Here is an 18,695-nt window from a genome sequence, read left to right as displayed (position 1 = left end):
ATATCCAAAGCAGTAATCTATGGTTGGTTAGTTGATTAGTAGTTGCAGCTTCAGTGGCTAGCAGGTAGTAATTCGTTTACATATTTAATTTAACCAATATTTACGCAATTCAAAAAGTAAAAGGTTCATTACATATTTATGTAGAAACTACGTAAAAAATATAAGGTTACCTCCTGTTTCACGAGACGTTACGTGAACGCCGCAGTCACATTATGCAAGTCTGTTTCCCTATAAGCAAGACATCGCCTTGCTAGGCCTTGACGTTGAGAAATACCCTCTGTTTCTCCAAACTGAGGCTGTTCAAAGCGATACAATCAGTTTATAAACTTCCTGCCAAAACCCACTTCAGATTCTTTTTACACTTTATTAAGATAACATGTCTTAATTCCTTTTTTTACCACAGTTGTCCATGAGTCAATTGATGGAAATATTCTGTTCATAATTTCCCGATTTCCCGCCTGCTGATTCATGGTTTTATCTGCCACGCTTCTGCAAATAAACCAGACAAATGAAGAAATACGTTTTCTACTAACAGGAAAATCAGAAGCATTTCTGTTTGAAAATAATAACGTTTAGTAAAAATAATTGCAGCTGTGTTCCTGCCTGCTGTTTAATTAATCACAATAACTGTGACTTCTTAGATCGGCTGCAGCAGCTGAATTCCTCCCTGACATCTTTCAGCTGTATGGCCCAGAAACATAAACAGGGAGTGAGTGTGAGTGTCTCTCTGTCCATGTAAGGCTATGCAGTGGTGGGAGTGGATGTGTTTGTGCATGGGAGAGCATCGGACATTCGTTCTATCAGATCAGACAACGTTTACCCAAATCCACTTTAAGTCTCCAGAATTGTGTCTCTGTTGTTGGGGATGCTGCTGCTGTCTCTGTCCAGCTGCTGTCCCACACAATAAGCTCCCATCTAAACATTTCTCATGTCAAACTGCGCTGACCCAGGATCAGACATGAGAACTTTCCAGCTCAGATGATTATCCGTCATTTGCAGTCTGCAAATTACTTGAATTTCCTGAAAGATTTTGGAGCCTGCATCCACCGAGTTGTCACTGCAGTAAGTAGTCTTTACTTTGTTATTTTTATCATAATGTTTTGCTTTAAAGCGACTCATCTCGAGCTGCAGGGATGGATGAGTGTAGTTGAGGGTTATAGTTCAGCTTAATTTTTATGTCAAATAAACTGGATAATAAACTTAATCAGGCTGGAATTAAACGTGCATTTGTGTGCAGAAGTTTCTATCCATTTTGCTTCCAAGAACCAGAGTTTCCCCAGATCTTCTAAAGTTCTCTTGAGAATTCCTTCTCTAGACTTCATAAGGAACATTTTGTTTTTCTTATGACTTTAGCTGATTTTTCCCTCATTTTAATTCCAGTTCTTACATCTGACCCTGACAGCATATTGTTGAGTGTGTGATTTCTTACAAAAATCAGTAAAATTGAAGAATAAAAAAAAAATTGAAGCTTGTAAAAAAAAACTTATTATTAAAAGATGAAAGATTAGTTTTTAAAATTAGGGGGTAAACTGAAGCTGAGAGATGCAGAAACGTTTTCGGAAATCTCATTTTTGGCACTAAAATGTTCTTTTAGGAATAATCTTTTCTGTTTTGTAGATTAGAACAAAAAGTGGGAAGAATTTGTGTCTTTGTGACAGGCTAACGTGACATGAAGGGTCTATTTTAAACAGATTCTTTGCAAAGTTGCAATCCCTGATGCATGTAAATAATAGACAATCCCAGGTATCACATTTACTCCAGTAATTTAATAATGACTCCTTGTTTACTCTAGGACTCGGAAGTGTTGCTCCTTTTTGCAGTTTAACAATCTGTCTGATCCTGCGCTGACTCTCAGTTCCTCTAACAGATAGTTTTTATTCACTTTTACTTGATAACAGTTTTGAATTTTTCCTTTTTTATTCTTGACTGTAAGTGGAAACTTGGATTCTAATCAAGGAAAATTATGAATAAATACTGTTGGTCTAATGTTTAACTAACTCACTGATTTATCTCTGAAGTGAGAGATAAACATGTGTTCTTTATGACTTTGTTTATAGTCCAATAAACTAAATGCAGTTTGAATTTGGGGATCAACGGTGCCTGGAGGAAATACAACCGACAAAACACTGTTTGTGTCCGAGGCTATTTATTGTCTGAGGCTCACAGGAGTTCCTTAAAATTTTGGAAATCTTTAAAACAGTAGAGAAGTAAACAAGGAACAAAATACATAATCCAATTAATTTATGTCATATTTGTTTATTCTAAGTTAAAGAGAAAATACTCCTCCCAACTTTATCAGCTCCTGTCATTTCTTTGAAATATTTCCTAAAAACTATTTCTCATATAGTTGAAAAGTTCCTGTAGTGAATTTTTACAGAAAAATTATAACTATTGCTCTTTTTCCATGCAGTACAGCATTCCTTTGATATTATTTCAAATCTTGATTTAAAAAATTCCTGAGCTCCATGAGATGACTTCTGTTAAGACTCATTTCTCTGACAGATTGAACTCAAAAAGTTAACTTTAGCAGCTGTCTAATCTTCCAGTGTGTGTGTGTGTGTGTGTGTGTGTGTGTGTGTGTGTTTGTGTGTGCGTGTGCGTGTGTGTGTGTGTTTGTGTGTTTAGGAAAAGTGATTCAGTTGTGATGATGAAATCGGGGTTCATCTTTCTGTGCGTCCTCCAAGCTGCAGTAGCTCAGATCGCCCTGCCTCGTGGACCCCGTCCGATACCAGGGCGGGGGGACAGTCCGGACCCAACTCCACCTCCTATCCTGCCTGAACCCACACCAACACCTGAAGGTTGTAAGAGTGAGTTGTCTTGGCAGCTTTTTGGAGTAAAAAAAAGCCAATTAAGGAAGATTTTCTGAAATTTCCTTCCTGGTTTCATTTTATATTTAAGCTGACGTCAAGACTGAATGTTATAGAAATGCTAACATGAGGCAAAGGAAAAGCATCCTGTTTCGAAGTAAATGACTTAAATACCTCCATCTGCTCATGTCCCAAAGAAAAGCTCTAGTCTAAATCGCCCAAAGTTGATGTGAAAGTCATTTGAAACGAGCGTTGTTCTTGAGTATTTTTTAGTTTTCTCTGTCTTTTAACCTTTATAACTAGTTTTTGTTGTTTAACTTATAGCGATTTGTGTACTCCCTGTATTTTTATCTGTATCTTGTGATACAACGTTTTTATCTTATGGATTTAACGTTTTATGTTTTAACTTGATCTGTGAAGCGCCTTGGTGGCATCTTTTTGCGTGTAAGGTACGATTTATAAATAAAGTTGAGTTGAGTTGAGTTCTCCATCAAAGCTCTGGCACCAAGCCCGGCTAAGGTCTCTCTACAAATATAAAGCGCTGTGATTGGCCCAGTCTAAAACTGTTCAGGCCAATGGTAGGCCTGCTGAGGCTACAGTAAAATGAGTCAAATGTTTTGCTACTGCTACAGTTTGTCTAGATTTCTAGGCTAGAGTTTATTTTAAACAACAAGAAGGTGCATACAGTGTTTTTACCCTTTTTACTAGTGAATACCTTTAAAGATACACGGCTTCCGCTGGATTTCTGTTTGGAGCTGTGGCAAAATGCTTTTTATATGTAATGTTCCCTTTCGATCAATTAAAATAATTCAAGCAACTACATGCATTGCATTTCATCAGCTTGTTCTGTGTCTTTCTGCAAGACTGAGGCATTCAGCTGCTATTATCTGTATCTAGGTCACAACTTGAAAGCACATCATTCCTTCAGGCCAATTAACCTTTATTTATTCATTCATTGCATTTTTTAAAATTTGGAGTGTTTCGCTTTTTCTTTCGCTTGCACCAGATCACTTTCTCTCGATTAAAATATTTTTTTTTAATCAGCTTGTTCACACTTTTGTCATTGTTCTCATCTCTGACAGAAATCATCGACTGTCCCATCAAGGTGTTCTTCACCATCGACACCTCAGAGACCATTGCCTTGCAGGAGCCCCCGCCTGGAAGTCTGGTAGAAAGCATTAAGGAATTCACAAAAATATTCGTCCAAAAACTTGCTGAGGAGGAATACAGGAGCCAGATCCGGATCACTTGGTCCATTGGAGGCTTGCACTTCTCTCAGACGCAGGTGGTTTTCAGCCAGTTCACCACCAGGGAGAACTTCATCAGGAACCTTGGTCGGATCACGTACCTGGGCAAGGGCACTTACACTGACTGCGCCCTAAAAAATATGACTCACCAAATAACCCGCAACTATGCAGGTTCAAAGGATGTGCTCTTCTCTGTGGTCATCACGGACGGACATGTGACGGGCAGTCCATGTTCAGGAATAAAGATGATGTCGGACAAGGCTCTGGACCAAGGAGTCCACATCTTCTCAGTGGCAGCATCCAGAAGCATCGATGAGCTGGGGATGAGGGAGATCGCCAGCTCTCCCTTAGAAGTGTATCGAGATGACTACATCGTCATGGAGATTGTTGATGGGAAACCAAAACTAAGCACTAAGTCTATTGATCGGATAATAAAAGTCATGGTAACCTGAGATTTTTCTTTTTCGGAGTATTAAAGATGAACAGATCAAATTTAGTCCCACCACTAATCACTGGTTGTGTTTTGATTTGCAGAAATATCAAGCTTATTTACAGGTAAGGATTCTGGGAACGTTGAGAATAAAACAAAAGTTAAAAAAAATAGAAAAAGTATTGAAAAATCTTGATTTAGCATTAAAGCTGGGGTTCTAAGCGTGGTGTCATCAAGGAGAGGAGGAGGAACAGCTATAGCTCCTTAATCTGTTTCCTTAGAAATTTTTTTAATTAATTCAATTTTTTCCAATGAAGATGAAGATGGAAAATTTTAACCTAATTTACTCATAACTGACATGATTTTCTCTTTATATATGTAGTGTTATAAACCTGCTTGCATGGAAGTTCCCGGAATCCCGGGACGAAAAGGAGCTTCAGGCCCAAAAGTGAGTATTAAGCGTTATAATTAAATATACGATTTTTTTTCTGCTTCCTTGTTGAAATGTCAGAATTTACTTTTTCCTGTGATTTTTTTAGGGTGTAAAAGGAAACAGAGGAAAAATGGGGTTAAAAGGTCATAAAGGTAAACAGGTATGTTGAATTTTGAAACCTGAAACCATTTTACACTAAAACATGATCAAAAACGTGTATTTTTTTTGTCTCAAGTTACCGTTGAATTTAATGTTAAATATTTCAGGGTGATCCTGGGATTGAAGGTTCAATTGGACAGCCTGGCCTAAAGGTTTGCTCAGACAGTTTTAGTGCATTAGTTTCAAAGCATGTTGTTTTTTATTTTAATAATTCTTGTTTTGCTTTTGCTCAGGGAGAAAATGGTTTTAAAGGTGAAAAGGTGAGAGTTGAAACTTTTTTCCTTTCTATTCATCCACCAAACTGAGACTGATGCTGCTGGGTTTGATGCGTCTGATTTATCTGAACAGGGTGAAGTTGGATTAATTGGAGCAAAGGTAAAGTGAAATCTTGATGTTGAGTTTTAAATGCAAGTTTGTTTGTTTTTTCCTTTAGAATTTTCTGCACACTCATTAATGGTTTATTAATGTCATTAATGGTTTGCACCATGTCCAAATTCTCAGGGTGTTGCAGGTGCACCTGGCAAGAATGGCACTGATGGACAAAAGGTGAGAGGGATTAAGAAATCTGTTGCTACAAAAATAAGCTTCATGCGCTGATATAATGTAAATTATTTTTTGGCCATTTTCAGGGTAAAATTGGGCGAATTGGAGCTCCTGGCTGCAAAGGTGATCCAGGTGACAAGGTAAGCTTTCGTGGTGCAGGTACCCAACTCCATTCAGGTACACTCAAAGAAATTAAATGCTGAATTTATATGAATGTATATGACCAAGGTATGTCAACTGGTTCCCTAAAACCTAGTTATTTAAATTTAGAGTAATAAGCACTTCTTCACATAATAATGTATAACAATTTATATTTCTCTTTAAATTTAAGGCAACACCTACATTTCCCGTTTATTTCTCCTACTGGATGAAAGTGAAATTACAACTGTTGTAAACAACACAGCCGCAGCCTGATGTAGCTTATGCTAACAATGAGCTAACGCTAACACGAGCCAACTGACTCTGAATAAGCCACAAAGTAAAAAAATACACTGTTGGACAAAAAATATTTTTACCTGCAAGTCCAGTAGCAGCAACGTGAGGTCAACATCAATTCACTATGGTGTGTTATAATTTGAAAAGATGTTGAGAACAGGAAGTGGCATACTGTGAAGTTGGAGACTGACAGTTCAAGATCACTCATGGGTGTTTTATAAAACAAAAACAAAAAAAACCTGCGACACCCTGATTTCATAGCTTCCTTTAGCTACCTAAAATGAGAGTTTTAGCTCTGTTCTAGTTTTTTCCTTTGGCCTCCAAGGATTTGACTCTCTTATTTTTACTTCTAAGCTTCGCCATGATTCCAACAAAAAAAGCAAAATTCTTCTTGTGCTTTTTAGTGATGATCGGCAAACTGAAGAAGCTAAATGCTAGCCTCTATTTTAGGTGCTGGCACAGGAAACAACTACTGACGTAGTGCAGCTATACCCAAACACAAAAGTTGTTAACTGCAGTTTCTGGTCAGCAGAGGGCTACAGAGTACTGCCCATTATGAATTTGCTCAAGTTTCTGGCTCAAAAACCACTAGTGCTGTTTTACAAGACGCACAATGTCTGCAAATCTGCCACGGTGTGTCTTACAAACATGTCATAATGGCATGGCGATGCGGGAATTTTGCAGCATTCATGGCATCACACTTAGTAGTAATATTACTGCAACGCCGGACTTGCATATTACACCATGGCTTAACAAAGGGAAGTGTCATGATCACGTGGGGAGTTACTGCAGACCTCCGCCCGGCTACAACGTTAAAAGTGAAAGTAAACATGGGCAGTAAGTGTTGTTTGGTTAACAGAGTCAGCTGAGATGATAAACTGGAGCGATGCAGAGCTCCAGGAGCTTCTCTCCATTAGAGCGGGAGCTCAGATCACCAGAGACTGCACGGGGACTGTAGAGGACAGACACCTGTAGGAGCGGTCAAAAAAATTAATGATGATCGCAATAAAAAACAAGTTACCGTAAATCCTCTAATATTAGCCTGTATTCAGTTAACTGCCGGGCATCATATTTTGGCCGGTGTCGGAGTCGGCGGAGGTGAATAATGGCCGGTTTTTTATTGTGGCCGGGTGGAATGTGGTAACAAGCAAGTACGGGGGGCGGTTGTGTCATCCGTCTCACTTTTGATTTGCCAGTGATAGACCGCGAGGGTAACTTTAACTGTGCGGAGACAAAGAGGAGGTGAAAATTTGATATCAAGTTCAAAGAGAACGTGCTGATTATGCTGTAGAACACTGGGGAGCAGTAGCAGGGGTTGTATGAACTAGTCACTAGTCGACTTCACCGCTCTATAGTCACTTTTTATGCCTGTCATCGACTAGTCGCTGTCACGTGATAATGACCGGCAAGATGCAGTCCACGGAAAAGACAGCAGCCTGCTGTCAGCAGGTGACAAGTTCCTGCGCATTGGGAGGCAACGCACTGTGCCAGAGCGTCGGTACTGACACCCGCCGTAAAACGGACATTTAACCAATTTGTGACGTTTACCCTCTTGCTATTTAACCTTCCCCTCACCCCCATCCTAACCTTAACCAGCTTGCGCATGCAAAGCTCTGATTGTTGACGCGCTCCAGACATCTGCGTCCTGAGCACGGCCACAGTAACATTATCAAATCAGGTGTCGCCACCTCAAAAACTAATTTAACACGCAATCGTTCATGTCGGCTCATTTCCTTTTATGTTTTCTGTCTTTTATTCTTTTATTTGTGCCTGATGCGTTTCGCTGCTGTGGATCGGGGCGCATCACCTGTTTTGTCCTCGGTGAAGCACCACTGATACGGCCGGCGAGCACTCCGCTGTTTTTGCGGTCGGTAGATCTTTTACTACTGCAGTTCAAAGGTAACTCATGAGGTGAATATATATGAACCCAGGTAGCAGTTTTTCTTTAGGATTGAGAGGAGATGCAGGAAGATAATAAACAGACAGGACAGAAAAATAGTCAAATAAAAACAAGTTAGTTTTTGTACCTGGTGGTTGCAACAAACAGACACCATTGAAGGTAATCAGAAGTGAGGAACAGAAAATGAAATAATTATTTTAATGTTTAGAGCAGCAGGAACTCCGAGAGGCTGCAGGCGCATCAGTGAGTTTGCGGCCGCTGCGCAGGGGGAGGGGGGAGAGGGCTGAAGCAGAAACTACCGTTGTTAAAAGTAATGTGTTTAACTTTGAAAATGTGGGCGCAATTTTAATTGTCAAAAACTCCAGCGAACCATTAGTTCATTTTGCTCAAATAGAAATTGAGGCCTGCCTCTAATTCTGGTCCTCCTTTCAATAAAGGCCTGGAGCTTGATGAGCTTGAGTCAAATACAGGGCCTGTAGAGGACTTATGGTATGTCCAAGATAAACATAAGTCAACGGCGGCGCAAAGACCGCCCCATACCCCCTTTATAACGCCATTGTGTAATCTTTTGTAAAAAGGACATGATTATACCACATCACCGCCACGGTCTGGCCAGTAAGGCTCCCTGATCCCAGCATTGCGGCAAATTGACGGCATTGTTTTCTAAAAGAAGCCACTTAAACTAGTTTGAAAGCAGTAGCTTGAAGTGTTAAAAAAAAACTCTTTGGTGTTGCTTTAAGCTTCTAGGTTTAGTGAAACCAGTGAACATAACTTGATTAAGTAAATTCAACATTTGATTTCTTTGCAGCAATTGTCAAATTTCCTCCTTTTTTTTAACTTTTTTTTTTAAATCTGTGTAAATCTGTTACACAAAAGGCTTTTTAAGTTAAGCGACTTGTTGGCTGTTTTTATCAGGGACCTGAAGGCTACGCGGGAGAAGCCGGTGACCCCGGACCACCAGGTGAAGGAGGAGAAAAGGTGTGAAATCATGTGTAATTAAAAAGCAGCAGTGAGGAGGCCAGTTTCATGGTGCAAGCAATTATTCATATTTTTTACTTCAAATATAAGTGTAAGTAGGGAATTATTTCCAGTGTAGAAGAAGCTCTTCTACCAGAAATATAAATACAGCCTCAGAAAATTATTTTAGTCAACAAAAACCTGCACAAATTTAACAACTTTAAAAACTTTTCAGCAAAACACTTCTTGTCGATTCTCAGTCTTAACTCTGCAAAAAGCCTAGGAGTCATCCTCCATCTCTGATTTTACACCTGGCTGCAGATTTTTAAGCAAGAAAACTTTATAGAATAATGAATGGAGGAAAAAAAACAAGGTACTGGAGTTTCTGTTTGTCAAAGAAACAAAAATAATTGAATATGTGAAATGGAAACAGCACAAATACTCATTTTATTCAAAGGAATTGTCTGCAGCACCTGGTAGAATTCATGCAGCCAGTTTAAAAGGAAGCAGACGTGCACAGACAACTTTTTCTGTGTCAAACTAACATCAAGAGAGTGACAGACTCAGCCTTTTCCTCGGCAGTTCATTACTCTGTTTTGCATTTTTATAGGAAATAAAATGCTGGAAGTAAATAAAACTGGAGACGTGAAGCAGCCAGCCTTAAAGACATCGCTCACTGACAACCTTCTGATAGCTCAACAATAAATATAATGTTATTGCCAGCACATCGGCTTGCTTTAAGCATTCAAAGTCTTAAAGTGAACTCCAAATTTTAAATGTAAATATGTCAATCAATGCCTTTTGTTTGTTTCTTCAGGGTGAGCCGGGTCTTCCTGGAAAGCCAGGTCCTCCTGGCCCTCGGGGTGGGAAGGGATCAACAGTAATTTCTTATTTATATACAACACATGTATAGAAGTTGCTTTCAAATCATCATCAGTGAGCTGATTGTTGTTTTTTTAGGGTGAAAATGGACTGCCTGGGAATCCAGGAGAGCCAGGAAGCAAGGGGATTCAGGTAATTCGTGGAATTGATTCATTTTATTAAAATAAATTTAGGACAATGATTCTTAAATACGAATATTTATTTAATTTTAGGGACCTGAAGGCAGATCTGGACCAAAGGGGGACCTGGTATTTCTCACATTTGTATTTTAACAAGTTATTTACGAAGTTATAACATTTCTGCATAACTGTTTGCTAAATATGAGCAGGGCAGGAGAGGATATTCTGGGGCAAAAGGAGCGACAGGACGTGACGGGCAAAAAGGAATAAAGGTGAGTTTGGTTTATGGGGGACAGTAATTTCCACTTTCATCTTTTTTTTAATGATTTTAGGTTTGGATTTTAATCAGGTTTGTCGCTCCCTCCAGCTCTCCAAAGTTAAAATTCAGCAGGATTTCAGCCAGCGTGACTCCCTCTGCTGTGTTCTATGCTGTGTCTCTTCCCTCATCTCCTGTTTTCTGTGCACTGAAAACGATGCTGTACAGGTTCTGACACGATCATTTGTTTTCAAGGGGGAACGGGGGCCGTATGGAGACAGAGGTGCGCATGGGGAAGCAGGAGCAAAGGGCGCTAAGGTGAGGAGATCAAATCGTGGGTGGATTTTAACAGATAGATGACTCCAGGGACGAAATTTTGATTTCAGAAGTGGGGGGGACACAGCAGGCTTGTGCGGATTTGGGGTGGGGGGTGTTATGTAAAGACCCCTTGACACGTCATGTGCCCATCTCAATAATTTTTCCATCCTCTATATATATATATATATATATATATATATATATATATATCAAAGTTAAAAAATGTACAACTCTATTATTATTTTTATCTATTATCGTTATTGAAGTGCAGTTTTGGCTGTTGACAATGGACAGGCTATTGTATTTATTGTTTTGGGTCTTTTTTTATTGTTTTTGGTGCAACATTTTCTAACAGGGAGTGAGATTCCTTTTTTATTTAATTTTTGTTTGTTATTTTTATTCATTTAGAAGTTCTGGTTCTGGACATTTCAATGTTAAATGAAGGTTTATTTGTTGCATTTTAAAGGGTGTACTTGCATTATTATGATATATTAACATTATATTAGTGGTTATTTTGGTCTAGATAATGTTGACAATATCGTTTATCATCAACAATTTGTTGGACAAAATATCGTCCAGCAAAATTTGTTACTTTCCCAGGCCTAGTCAAAAGTATAAAAATTATTTATACATAAACGGTCCCTCCTGAGATCTGGCCGTTTGTTCATTTGCTGTGTTAGAGGACATGCTGAACTAATGTTTTACACATGATCATCACCCTAACATTTGAGTGTATAAAAACATATTAAATGTTTTTTTCCCTTAAAAGTGTTTAAACAGTTGTTGCATTTCAACACACAAAAAATAAATGGAAAAAATAAGATAAATCTAATGAAAAGTGTCCATCTTTGACATTAAGCTTAAAAAATCTGTTGACGATGATACTGTTCATTTTTCAGAGCTTTTTAATGTGAACATATACATTGCAATAGATAAGTTTACAATAAAGTTAAATGATAAAAGTTTTGAAGTTACACTTCTACTACTACTACTACTAGTAATAATAATTATGATGATAATAGTAATAATAATAATAAAAATAATTATAATAATACGAATAAATTGTGTCTGAGGAGTCAGTTATGTGGAGGAGATGAGTTTGTAAAAGTTAGTTTTGAGTATGTGTGTGAAGGAGGAGGTGAGTCTGAGCTTAATGCAGGGGTGTCACATGTTCCAACTTACGTTTTGACTTTGAAAGAAGTCTCTTATATCCACTTTTCGTTTTCTTGACATGCTGCCTCCTGGATGTGCCTAACTACCAAAGACTCACAAATGAACACTTATTCAAATGTTATGTAATGGAAGCTGAGCTGAGCTCTGATATTTCACAGCGTCTAGTTGACAATGTGACTCAGTACCGGTGTTCCCTAGCGGCTCCAAACTAGCAAAACAACGTGAGCATGTTCTGACTGTTTCCAACTTGAGTGACAGCAGCAACAGCCAATAATACGTTAGCAAGTATCAGCAGAGCCAATAGATTAGCTTTTGGGCGGGTCTAATAGTAAACCGGTTTCCGTTTCGGTCCTAGTGCTCAACCAAATCCATTTAATGGAGCGTAACATTGTTTTTGGACGGAAAAAAGTGCAGGGGACCAAAACTGCCTTTTGAAAAAGTGGGGGGGACATGTCCCACCCGTCCCCCCCCAAAATTACGTCCCAGGATGACTCAGAACTTCACTAGACCCAGTTGGACAAAAGTCCTGGAGCCACGACTTCCTGCGTTTGTGGGGGACGGAGTCAAAGTTGTGTCCAACTTTCTGTCTCTTTTCGCCAGGGAGACCAAGGACTACCAGGACCAAGGGGTGAGCCAGGAGAACCAGGGGTTCCTGGAGGAAATGTGAGTGTTTTTGGTCAAATCATCAGTGCTCAAAGGTGGGTATTTAACCTTTTTATCCTCTGTTGGCTGCAGGGCACTTTGGGAAATCCTGGAGAACCAGGCCCCAGAGGAGAGCCCGGTCCATCCGGCCCAAAGGTGAGGAGAGTTTAACAAATTAATTTGTCAGCTTGGTCTAGCCCTGGTTGGCACCATCCATGCACGTCCACGTGGAGACAACCGGTTTTTTTTTGGCCCTGCTTCCCTGCTGTTCATTTTGTGCCGAGCTGACCCTACACACCCACTTATGGACTGATTAGCTACTGAAGTTATGTCACTCTCACGCCTACCTTCGAAGTGGGAGCCTCTGACTGGCTAGGTGGTTTGTGTGTTAATTGATGTCACAGAAAGGCATCTGACTGAACCCAAATGAACAGCTATCAATCAGGCACATTTATGCCTTTCTACGTTATTGTTGTAATGTCCCTCTCGAACACGGTTAACAGGAAGTTTAGAATGAGAAACTGGGTTAAGGTTAGGTTAAATAGCAAGAGGTTAAATGTCAGTTAAATGTGCGTTTTACCGCGGGCGTCGGAAACCAACGTGTCGCCTCAAACAAACGCTTGGTCACCCATCGTCAGTTTTTGACACTTGGGGTGTGAGAATGTGTTAATTTGGACGACGACCTCTTCCTTTCCTCTCCTACTTTCTCTTTGAAATGAAAAGCTTTATTTGTCCCAGGGAAGGGAAATTAGAGTTTCAGTACACACAATTCAAAGATCAGACATACTGGGCAAGACACATGACAAGAGTTGGTGACTGTGGTCATTCGCAACCGAGTCGCGCTGCCTTAATAGAGAGAGAAAAGGATAACATGAGGAATGGATTCGGGAGGAGGGGGGAAAAAAAGGCACTTCACAGCTACTCTCCCCCAGGAGGGCAGCTTTGCTCTGCGAAAAAAAAAACACCTCAACAGATAAGCAACAGATAACACAACACAACATCACAATAGGAAGGCAGGGGGGGCTGGGATCCTGTTTCCCCCAGCGAGAGCAGCCATGTACGGCATGTACAGCGCTCAACCACTGTAGACCACAGGTGGGAGGGAGATCTTGGGAGGAACGCAGGGCACATTGACCCTGCAGGCTGATGACCCCACTAGGCAGAAGTCCACAATCTGAAGGGGGGGGGGGGGGGGGGGGGGGGGGTCGGGTTTTCACAGCATCTGTCTGCATTCCTTCCTTCGTGGGGGTTGTTGTTGTTGGCATCTCGAAGGCTGCCTTGGCTTCAGATTTGGATAACAAGACTTTGTTTGGGTCAGGCAGAGATAATTTTCCTCTCTGCCTTCAGTCTGTAACTGGTCATTCCAGTCCTTCAGTGAAGCCAATTTAGGTTTTAAACATCTCCACACCGTCCGGTGACCCTCTCCGAGATGACATCCATTTTGCGCACTAACACCGGTAACGCAGCTATTGTCCAGCTTACGATTCACCTCGAGTAACGTCCCAGTCTGTGAGGTCTCCGCCTGGGCGGTGCTTGCCGTGGGTGCGGCTCGCCCTCCAATCACTCCCGTCTTCCCAAATTTCCAGAAAACCAGATATCCTCCCACTCCAATCAGAAGAAATCCAGTGATCATCAGGCCAAATACCCACATGTCTTCGACGTCCTCAATGGACAGCTGAGAGAGACATACGATCCTCCACACCTTCCAGGAATCGAGCGCATATCCCGCTGCGTGTGTCCCTTGCGGGCAAGTGGGAGCCCCCTCCTCCGTTCTCATCGTAGAAAAAATCTTATCAATCGCGTTGAATGACCAATTAATTAAATCAATTTCTAAAAAATAGGGATTTCCAGAAGAAAGCGCTCTGTAGGCAGACAGGACAAAGAGCCTTGGGAAAAAGATAAGGGAGCAAAAGCAGAAGCGTCTGTACTCTGCGAGTGCTGGAAGAAAAAATAAATAAACAAAAACGTGTCCGTTGGGATTTAAAACAACCCAAAGCATTCCTAATAAAGTTGTGATATCTGGCGGGGCATTATAGCTGAATCTATAACGCTCTACCTGCGAGAGTATAACATATAGAGAATGGAGAAAGTATAGGCTTGTCTTCGGCACGCAGACATCAATTCTGAATTCTGAATGCTTTACAGCCGGAGAAGACATGGAGAGAAAGAAAAAAAAAGATATCCGCCCACAGCCCAGGAAGTGTGAAGAGCACCTCTGGTCATGAGAGCACAGGTGTGTGGGGGTGGTCCGCGGAGTGTTCCTCCAATAGCTTTTAGGGGTGCTTCAGCAAAATGGTCTTATGACGCCTATACACACACTTCTCCGCACCACTTTAGTAAAGCCCGCCCATGTCCTCACACACGTCCATTGTCCTGAAAAGGCCATAAAAACACAACCTGGCCGTGCAAGGTGGGTTGTCCCCACCCAGCCCAGGCCGAGCTGACCATGGTGTAAACAGGGCTAACGTTTGTGTCTACATTTCATTCACTCATTGAGTTGTCTTCTTTTAAAGGGGGACAAAGGCAGATCAGGATTCAGCTATCCGGGACCAGCAGGACCTTCGGTACAAATTTCTGTTTCCAGTATAAGATTGTCTGTGTGTGTGAAGTATTTGACTCTTTTTTTTCCTTCAGGGAGAGAAAGGCGAACGAGGTAAGAAAGGGCCGAGAGGCCGCAGAGGAGAGTGTGGTGCCAAAGGAGAGCTTGGAGATAAAGGACTGCCAGGAGAACCGGTAAGAATAATGACAAGGTGTCTTAAATCACTGAGCGGTTTGGGAACTAAGCAGATATGCTGACCAGATAAACAGAGAGTGATGTTTATGTCGCTCTGATGAAACAGGGAAAAACAACCTCTTATCTTCAAATGTTTGCTGTGCAGGCTGCTCTGATATCTAAAAGGTTGTTTGTCTCTCCCACACACACACACACACACACAACGGATGGAGAAGGGCTACGCAGTTATTGTAACTTATTAATATTGAGGATGATCAACTGTTTTATGGGGTGTTGCATGTGAATTTCTCCTCAGGGTTTAATGAACTTTTCTCTTTGTACTTAACATTACATCATATTTGATTTAATTTAAAATGTTGTGTTATTGTTGATCTAAATGCGTTGTCTTAATTAGATCTGAGAGTTTTATTCCCACAGACGGGTGTGACAGTCTAGCTGCATCCGTGGGAATTTAGCCTCGACACATAAAACATGAATTAGCTTTGGACAACCTTGAAAAGCAGATTTTTTTTTAACTTAAAACCTCTTTAAAAAGCTTTATGACAAGGCCTGATGCTTGTCTTAAGCCATTGTTACTGTATGTTGCTGCTGTTGGATTTTAAAGGGAAATTTTCCAACAAAAAAGAAGGTTGAGCACCAAATTTGCCCCCAAACCCTACAGAGGGGTCTTTGATTATACCTGGAAAGATAAAAATATAAATAAATCTAATAATAATAATAATACATATTTGGAAATTATCTGTAGTGACGGGAGTTTTGTATGCAGGGCGAACCCGGACAGCCAGGACAGCCAGGAGATCGAGGACCCCAGGGGGAAGCTGGGAAGGATGTGAGCATCTCCAGGATGATTCGTTGATCCGCCAAGATTTCAGATCAAATATCACTGCTCTCTCTTTGTGCTTGTGCAGGGGGACCCTGGACCAGTTGGTGACCCCGGGCTCACTGTATGTAATAAATAAAAGAAAAATTTCAGAATTTTTTGTCCATCAAATCTAATACATATGTATTCACATTCCTGCAGGATTGTGATGTCATGACGTACATGCGGGAGACGTGTGGTTGTTGTGGTAGGCAGATGTGATCTTCAAACACAGCTCACCTCCGGTAGCACGCTCACCTGCTGTGTGTGTGTGTGTGTGTGTGTGTGTGTGTGTGTGTGTGTGTGTGTGTGTGTGTGTGTGTGTGTGTGTGTGTGTGTGTGTGTGTGTGTGTGTGTGTGTGTGTGTTTCCTCAGACTGTGAAAAGTACTGTGGAGCTCTGGACATTGTGTTTGTAATCGATAGCTCGGAAAGCATCGGGCTGACCAACTTCACCCTGGAAAAGAATTTTATTATCAACACCATCAACAGACTGGGATCGATGGCCTCTGATCCAGCCTCGCTCACTGGTAAAAACATAAACAGGCCAAATGCTGCAACAGAAAAAGTTTTTTAAATCGCCATCAAAGGTGGACTATTTCCAAAGTGTTGGATGTGCTTCAGTAACATTCATAATTATAATATACTTTTTATTATATATGTGTGTGTATGTGTGTGTGTGTGTGTGTGTGTGTGTGTATACTGTATAATTTTTACGTAAAAATGCATCATATCACAGTAAATTATTAACAACCTCTGTGATTTTAGTTCGTTTTACTTATTGCACCTTTAAATTAAAGGTATAGTACACTTTTAATTACTAGTTCTTGTTTTGAGAATTTAAATTGCTGGAATTACCCTGTGTTAACACTATGCATGTGCAAACTATGGGAAAATAAGGAAGTGAATATTTATGAGAAACTTTTCATATAATGAACAAACACTTAGCACTTTTTTGCAGAATGTGTACATGCCAAAAAATATAAAACACTGTGAAATCAGACTTAAGTCTTCAATCAGGACTCGATTAACTTGGCGTGTATCTTCCAGGCACAAGAGTTGGAGTTGTACAGTTCAGTCACAAAGGAACCTTTGAAGCCATCCGTCTTGATGACTCTACCATAAACTCCATGTCTGCATTTAAAACGGCAGTGAGGAATCTACAGTGGATTGCTGGAGGCACATTCATGCCTTCTGCTCTCAAATTTGCCTACGACCACCTGATTAGGGAGAGCAAGAGAGCTCATGCTAAGGTTTCGGTCGTTGTGGTCACAGACGGCCGCTTCGATCCAGCTGACGATGACAGTTTGCTAAGGTACCTTTGTAACTACCCGGGCGTGGAGGTGAACGCCATTGGGGTTGGTGACATGTTTGACAAGAAGCATGACAGTGAGACTCTTGTGTCAGTAGCTTGCAACAATAAGAACCGAATAACAGAGATGAAGCAATATGCCGACCTGGTGGCGGAGAGCTTTATTGAGAGGCTGGAGACCGTGCTTTGTCCTGGTAGGTCTTCCCCATAAGAGTTACCTAACAGGTTGTGCTCATACTGGTCTAACCTACAGCGTGTCCATTTGATTTCCTTTCCAGACCCAGTGATTAAGTGTCCAGACCTCCCCTGCAAAAGTGGTGGGTTTTATTCTTGTTTTGGTGATAAAATTAAGTGCAACTCTAAATAATTTAGTTGTTCTTTTGTTTACAGAATTAGATGTAGCTCCATGCGTTGGGCGACCTGTAGATTTGGTATTTCTTCTCGATGGTTCGGAGCGCCTCGGGACGGAAAACTTCAACCATTTCCGAAGTTTTGTGCAGCAGGTGGCAAGCACGCTGGTGATGGCCAAGACGAGGAATGATCAAAACTGGGCTCGTCTGGCATTGATAGAGTTTGGCAAGGAAAATGAAAATGAAGTGGCCTTCCCCCTCACTCACGACTCTAATGTCATTAGTACTGGTCTGTCGCGTCTAACATACCTGGATTCTTCTTCAAGTACAGGGCCTGCCATTCTCCATGCCATTGATAACATTATGGGTAAAGGGAACACTCGCAAAACAAGACGTGGCGCAGAGGTTTCGTTTGTTTTCGTCACAGATGGCATCACTAACACCAGCAGCCTGGACAAGGCGGTGAGCGCGATGCGCAGGGAACAAATCACCTCCACTGTGATTGCTACGGGAAATGACGTTGACCAACAAGTACTAACAAAATTGGCTTTGGAGTCTCAGGAAGCCATCTTCAAAGCACCAAAGTTCTCTGATCTGTTAGAATCTAGTTTGTTTGACCGTTTCATCCGATGGATATGTTAAAAAAAACTGTGTTGATGCATACTTAGTATGTAATTAAAGGGGTCCTAGAATTCAAAACGGCATTTACATTGTTGTTGAATACAAGCAGCTTGAGGTGCCAAATGAATGTGCCACACACGATTTGTTTTCTTATGCAAATTTGTAAGGTGGAATGGCCACAGAGAAACGTTTTGTTCTGAGAAAATCAAGTATAACACTTCATAAGCAGAGATGCTTAAATCAGCACGTCCCAACTCACTTCAACGTAAGCAGTTTATAAATGTGGTGGAAGTAAAGCTAACCGTAGAATGATGCTAGCCAGGGGTACTGTTAACATGCTTGTTGGACAAGATAAAAACAACAAAGAAGGATGTCGGAGCACATGTCGAAGATGTAATATTCCAGGATATACTGGGAATTTCCAAACTTTGAATCAATGCCAGATAGATCCATAGCTTGCCTACTGAGAACTCTGGATATTGTACACAGCTGTCCTAGCTTCAGGCAGCCATTGAGCCAT

At 40.9% G+C, this 18,695-nt stretch overlaps 1 protein-coding gene across 2 annotated transcripts; it reads left to right on the top strand.

The window, feature by feature from the left end:
* Positions 1-807: 807 nt before the first annotated feature.
* LOC107390119 (collagen alpha-2(VI) chain) lies at positions 808-18,376 on the top strand. 2 transcript variants are annotated; one of them, XM_015966668.3, is made up of 28 exons: positions 808-1,062; positions 2,626-2,807; positions 3,890-4,497; positions 4,589-4,609; positions 4,867-4,932; positions 5,024-5,077; positions 5,184-5,228; positions 5,310-5,336; positions 5,425-5,451; positions 5,578-5,622; positions 5,706-5,759; positions 8,870-8,932; positions 9,729-9,791; positions 9,872-9,925; positions 10,006-10,041; positions 10,122-10,184; positions 10,424-10,486; positions 12,260-12,322; positions 12,395-12,457; positions 14,815-14,865; positions 14,936-15,034; positions 15,802-15,864; positions 15,944-15,979; positions 16,057-16,102; positions 16,270-16,422; positions 16,943-17,398; positions 17,483-17,521; positions 17,595-18,376. In XM_015966668.3, the coding sequence occupies exons 2-28, from the start codon at positions 2,645-2,647 to the stop codon at positions 18,194-18,196; spliced, it is 3,123 nt and encodes a 1,040-aa protein (XP_015822154.1). In that variant the 5' UTR covers positions 808-1,062; positions 2,626-2,644; the 3' UTR covers positions 18,197-18,376. The 2 variants fall into 2 exon arrangements, with proteins under 2 accessions (XP_015822154.1, XP_054602981.1); XM_054747006.2 differs by having other exon boundaries at positions 845-1,062; positions 2,626-2,798.
* Positions 18,377-18,695: the final 319 nt, after the last annotated feature.

Source organism: Nothobranchius furzeri, chromosome 14 (genome assembly GCF_043380555.1).
Source record: "Nothobranchius furzeri strain GRZ-AD chromosome 14, NfurGRZ-RIMD1, whole genome shotgun sequence".
In the NCBI taxonomy this organism is placed as follows: domain Eukaryota; kingdom Metazoa; phylum Chordata; class Actinopteri; order Cyprinodontiformes; family Nothobranchiidae; genus Nothobranchius; species Nothobranchius furzeri.
This window is presented reverse-complemented; position numbering and strand designations above follow the sequence as displayed.

Bases quoted from the DNA above. Each gene is read 5' to 3' on its own strand.
- LOC107390119 (XM_015966668.3), top strand. From the start codon at position 2,645: ATGATGAAATCGGGGTTCATCTTTCTGTGCGTCCTCCAAGCTGCAGTA. The intron at 4,498-4,588 runs GTAACCTGAGAT...TTTGATTTGCAG, and splicing joins ATCGGATAATAAAAGTCATG to AAATATCAAGCTTATTTACA. The intron at 10,042-10,121 runs GTATTTCTCACA...AAATATGAGCAG, and splicing joins CTGGACCAAAGGGGGACCTG to GGCAGGAGAGGATATTCTGG.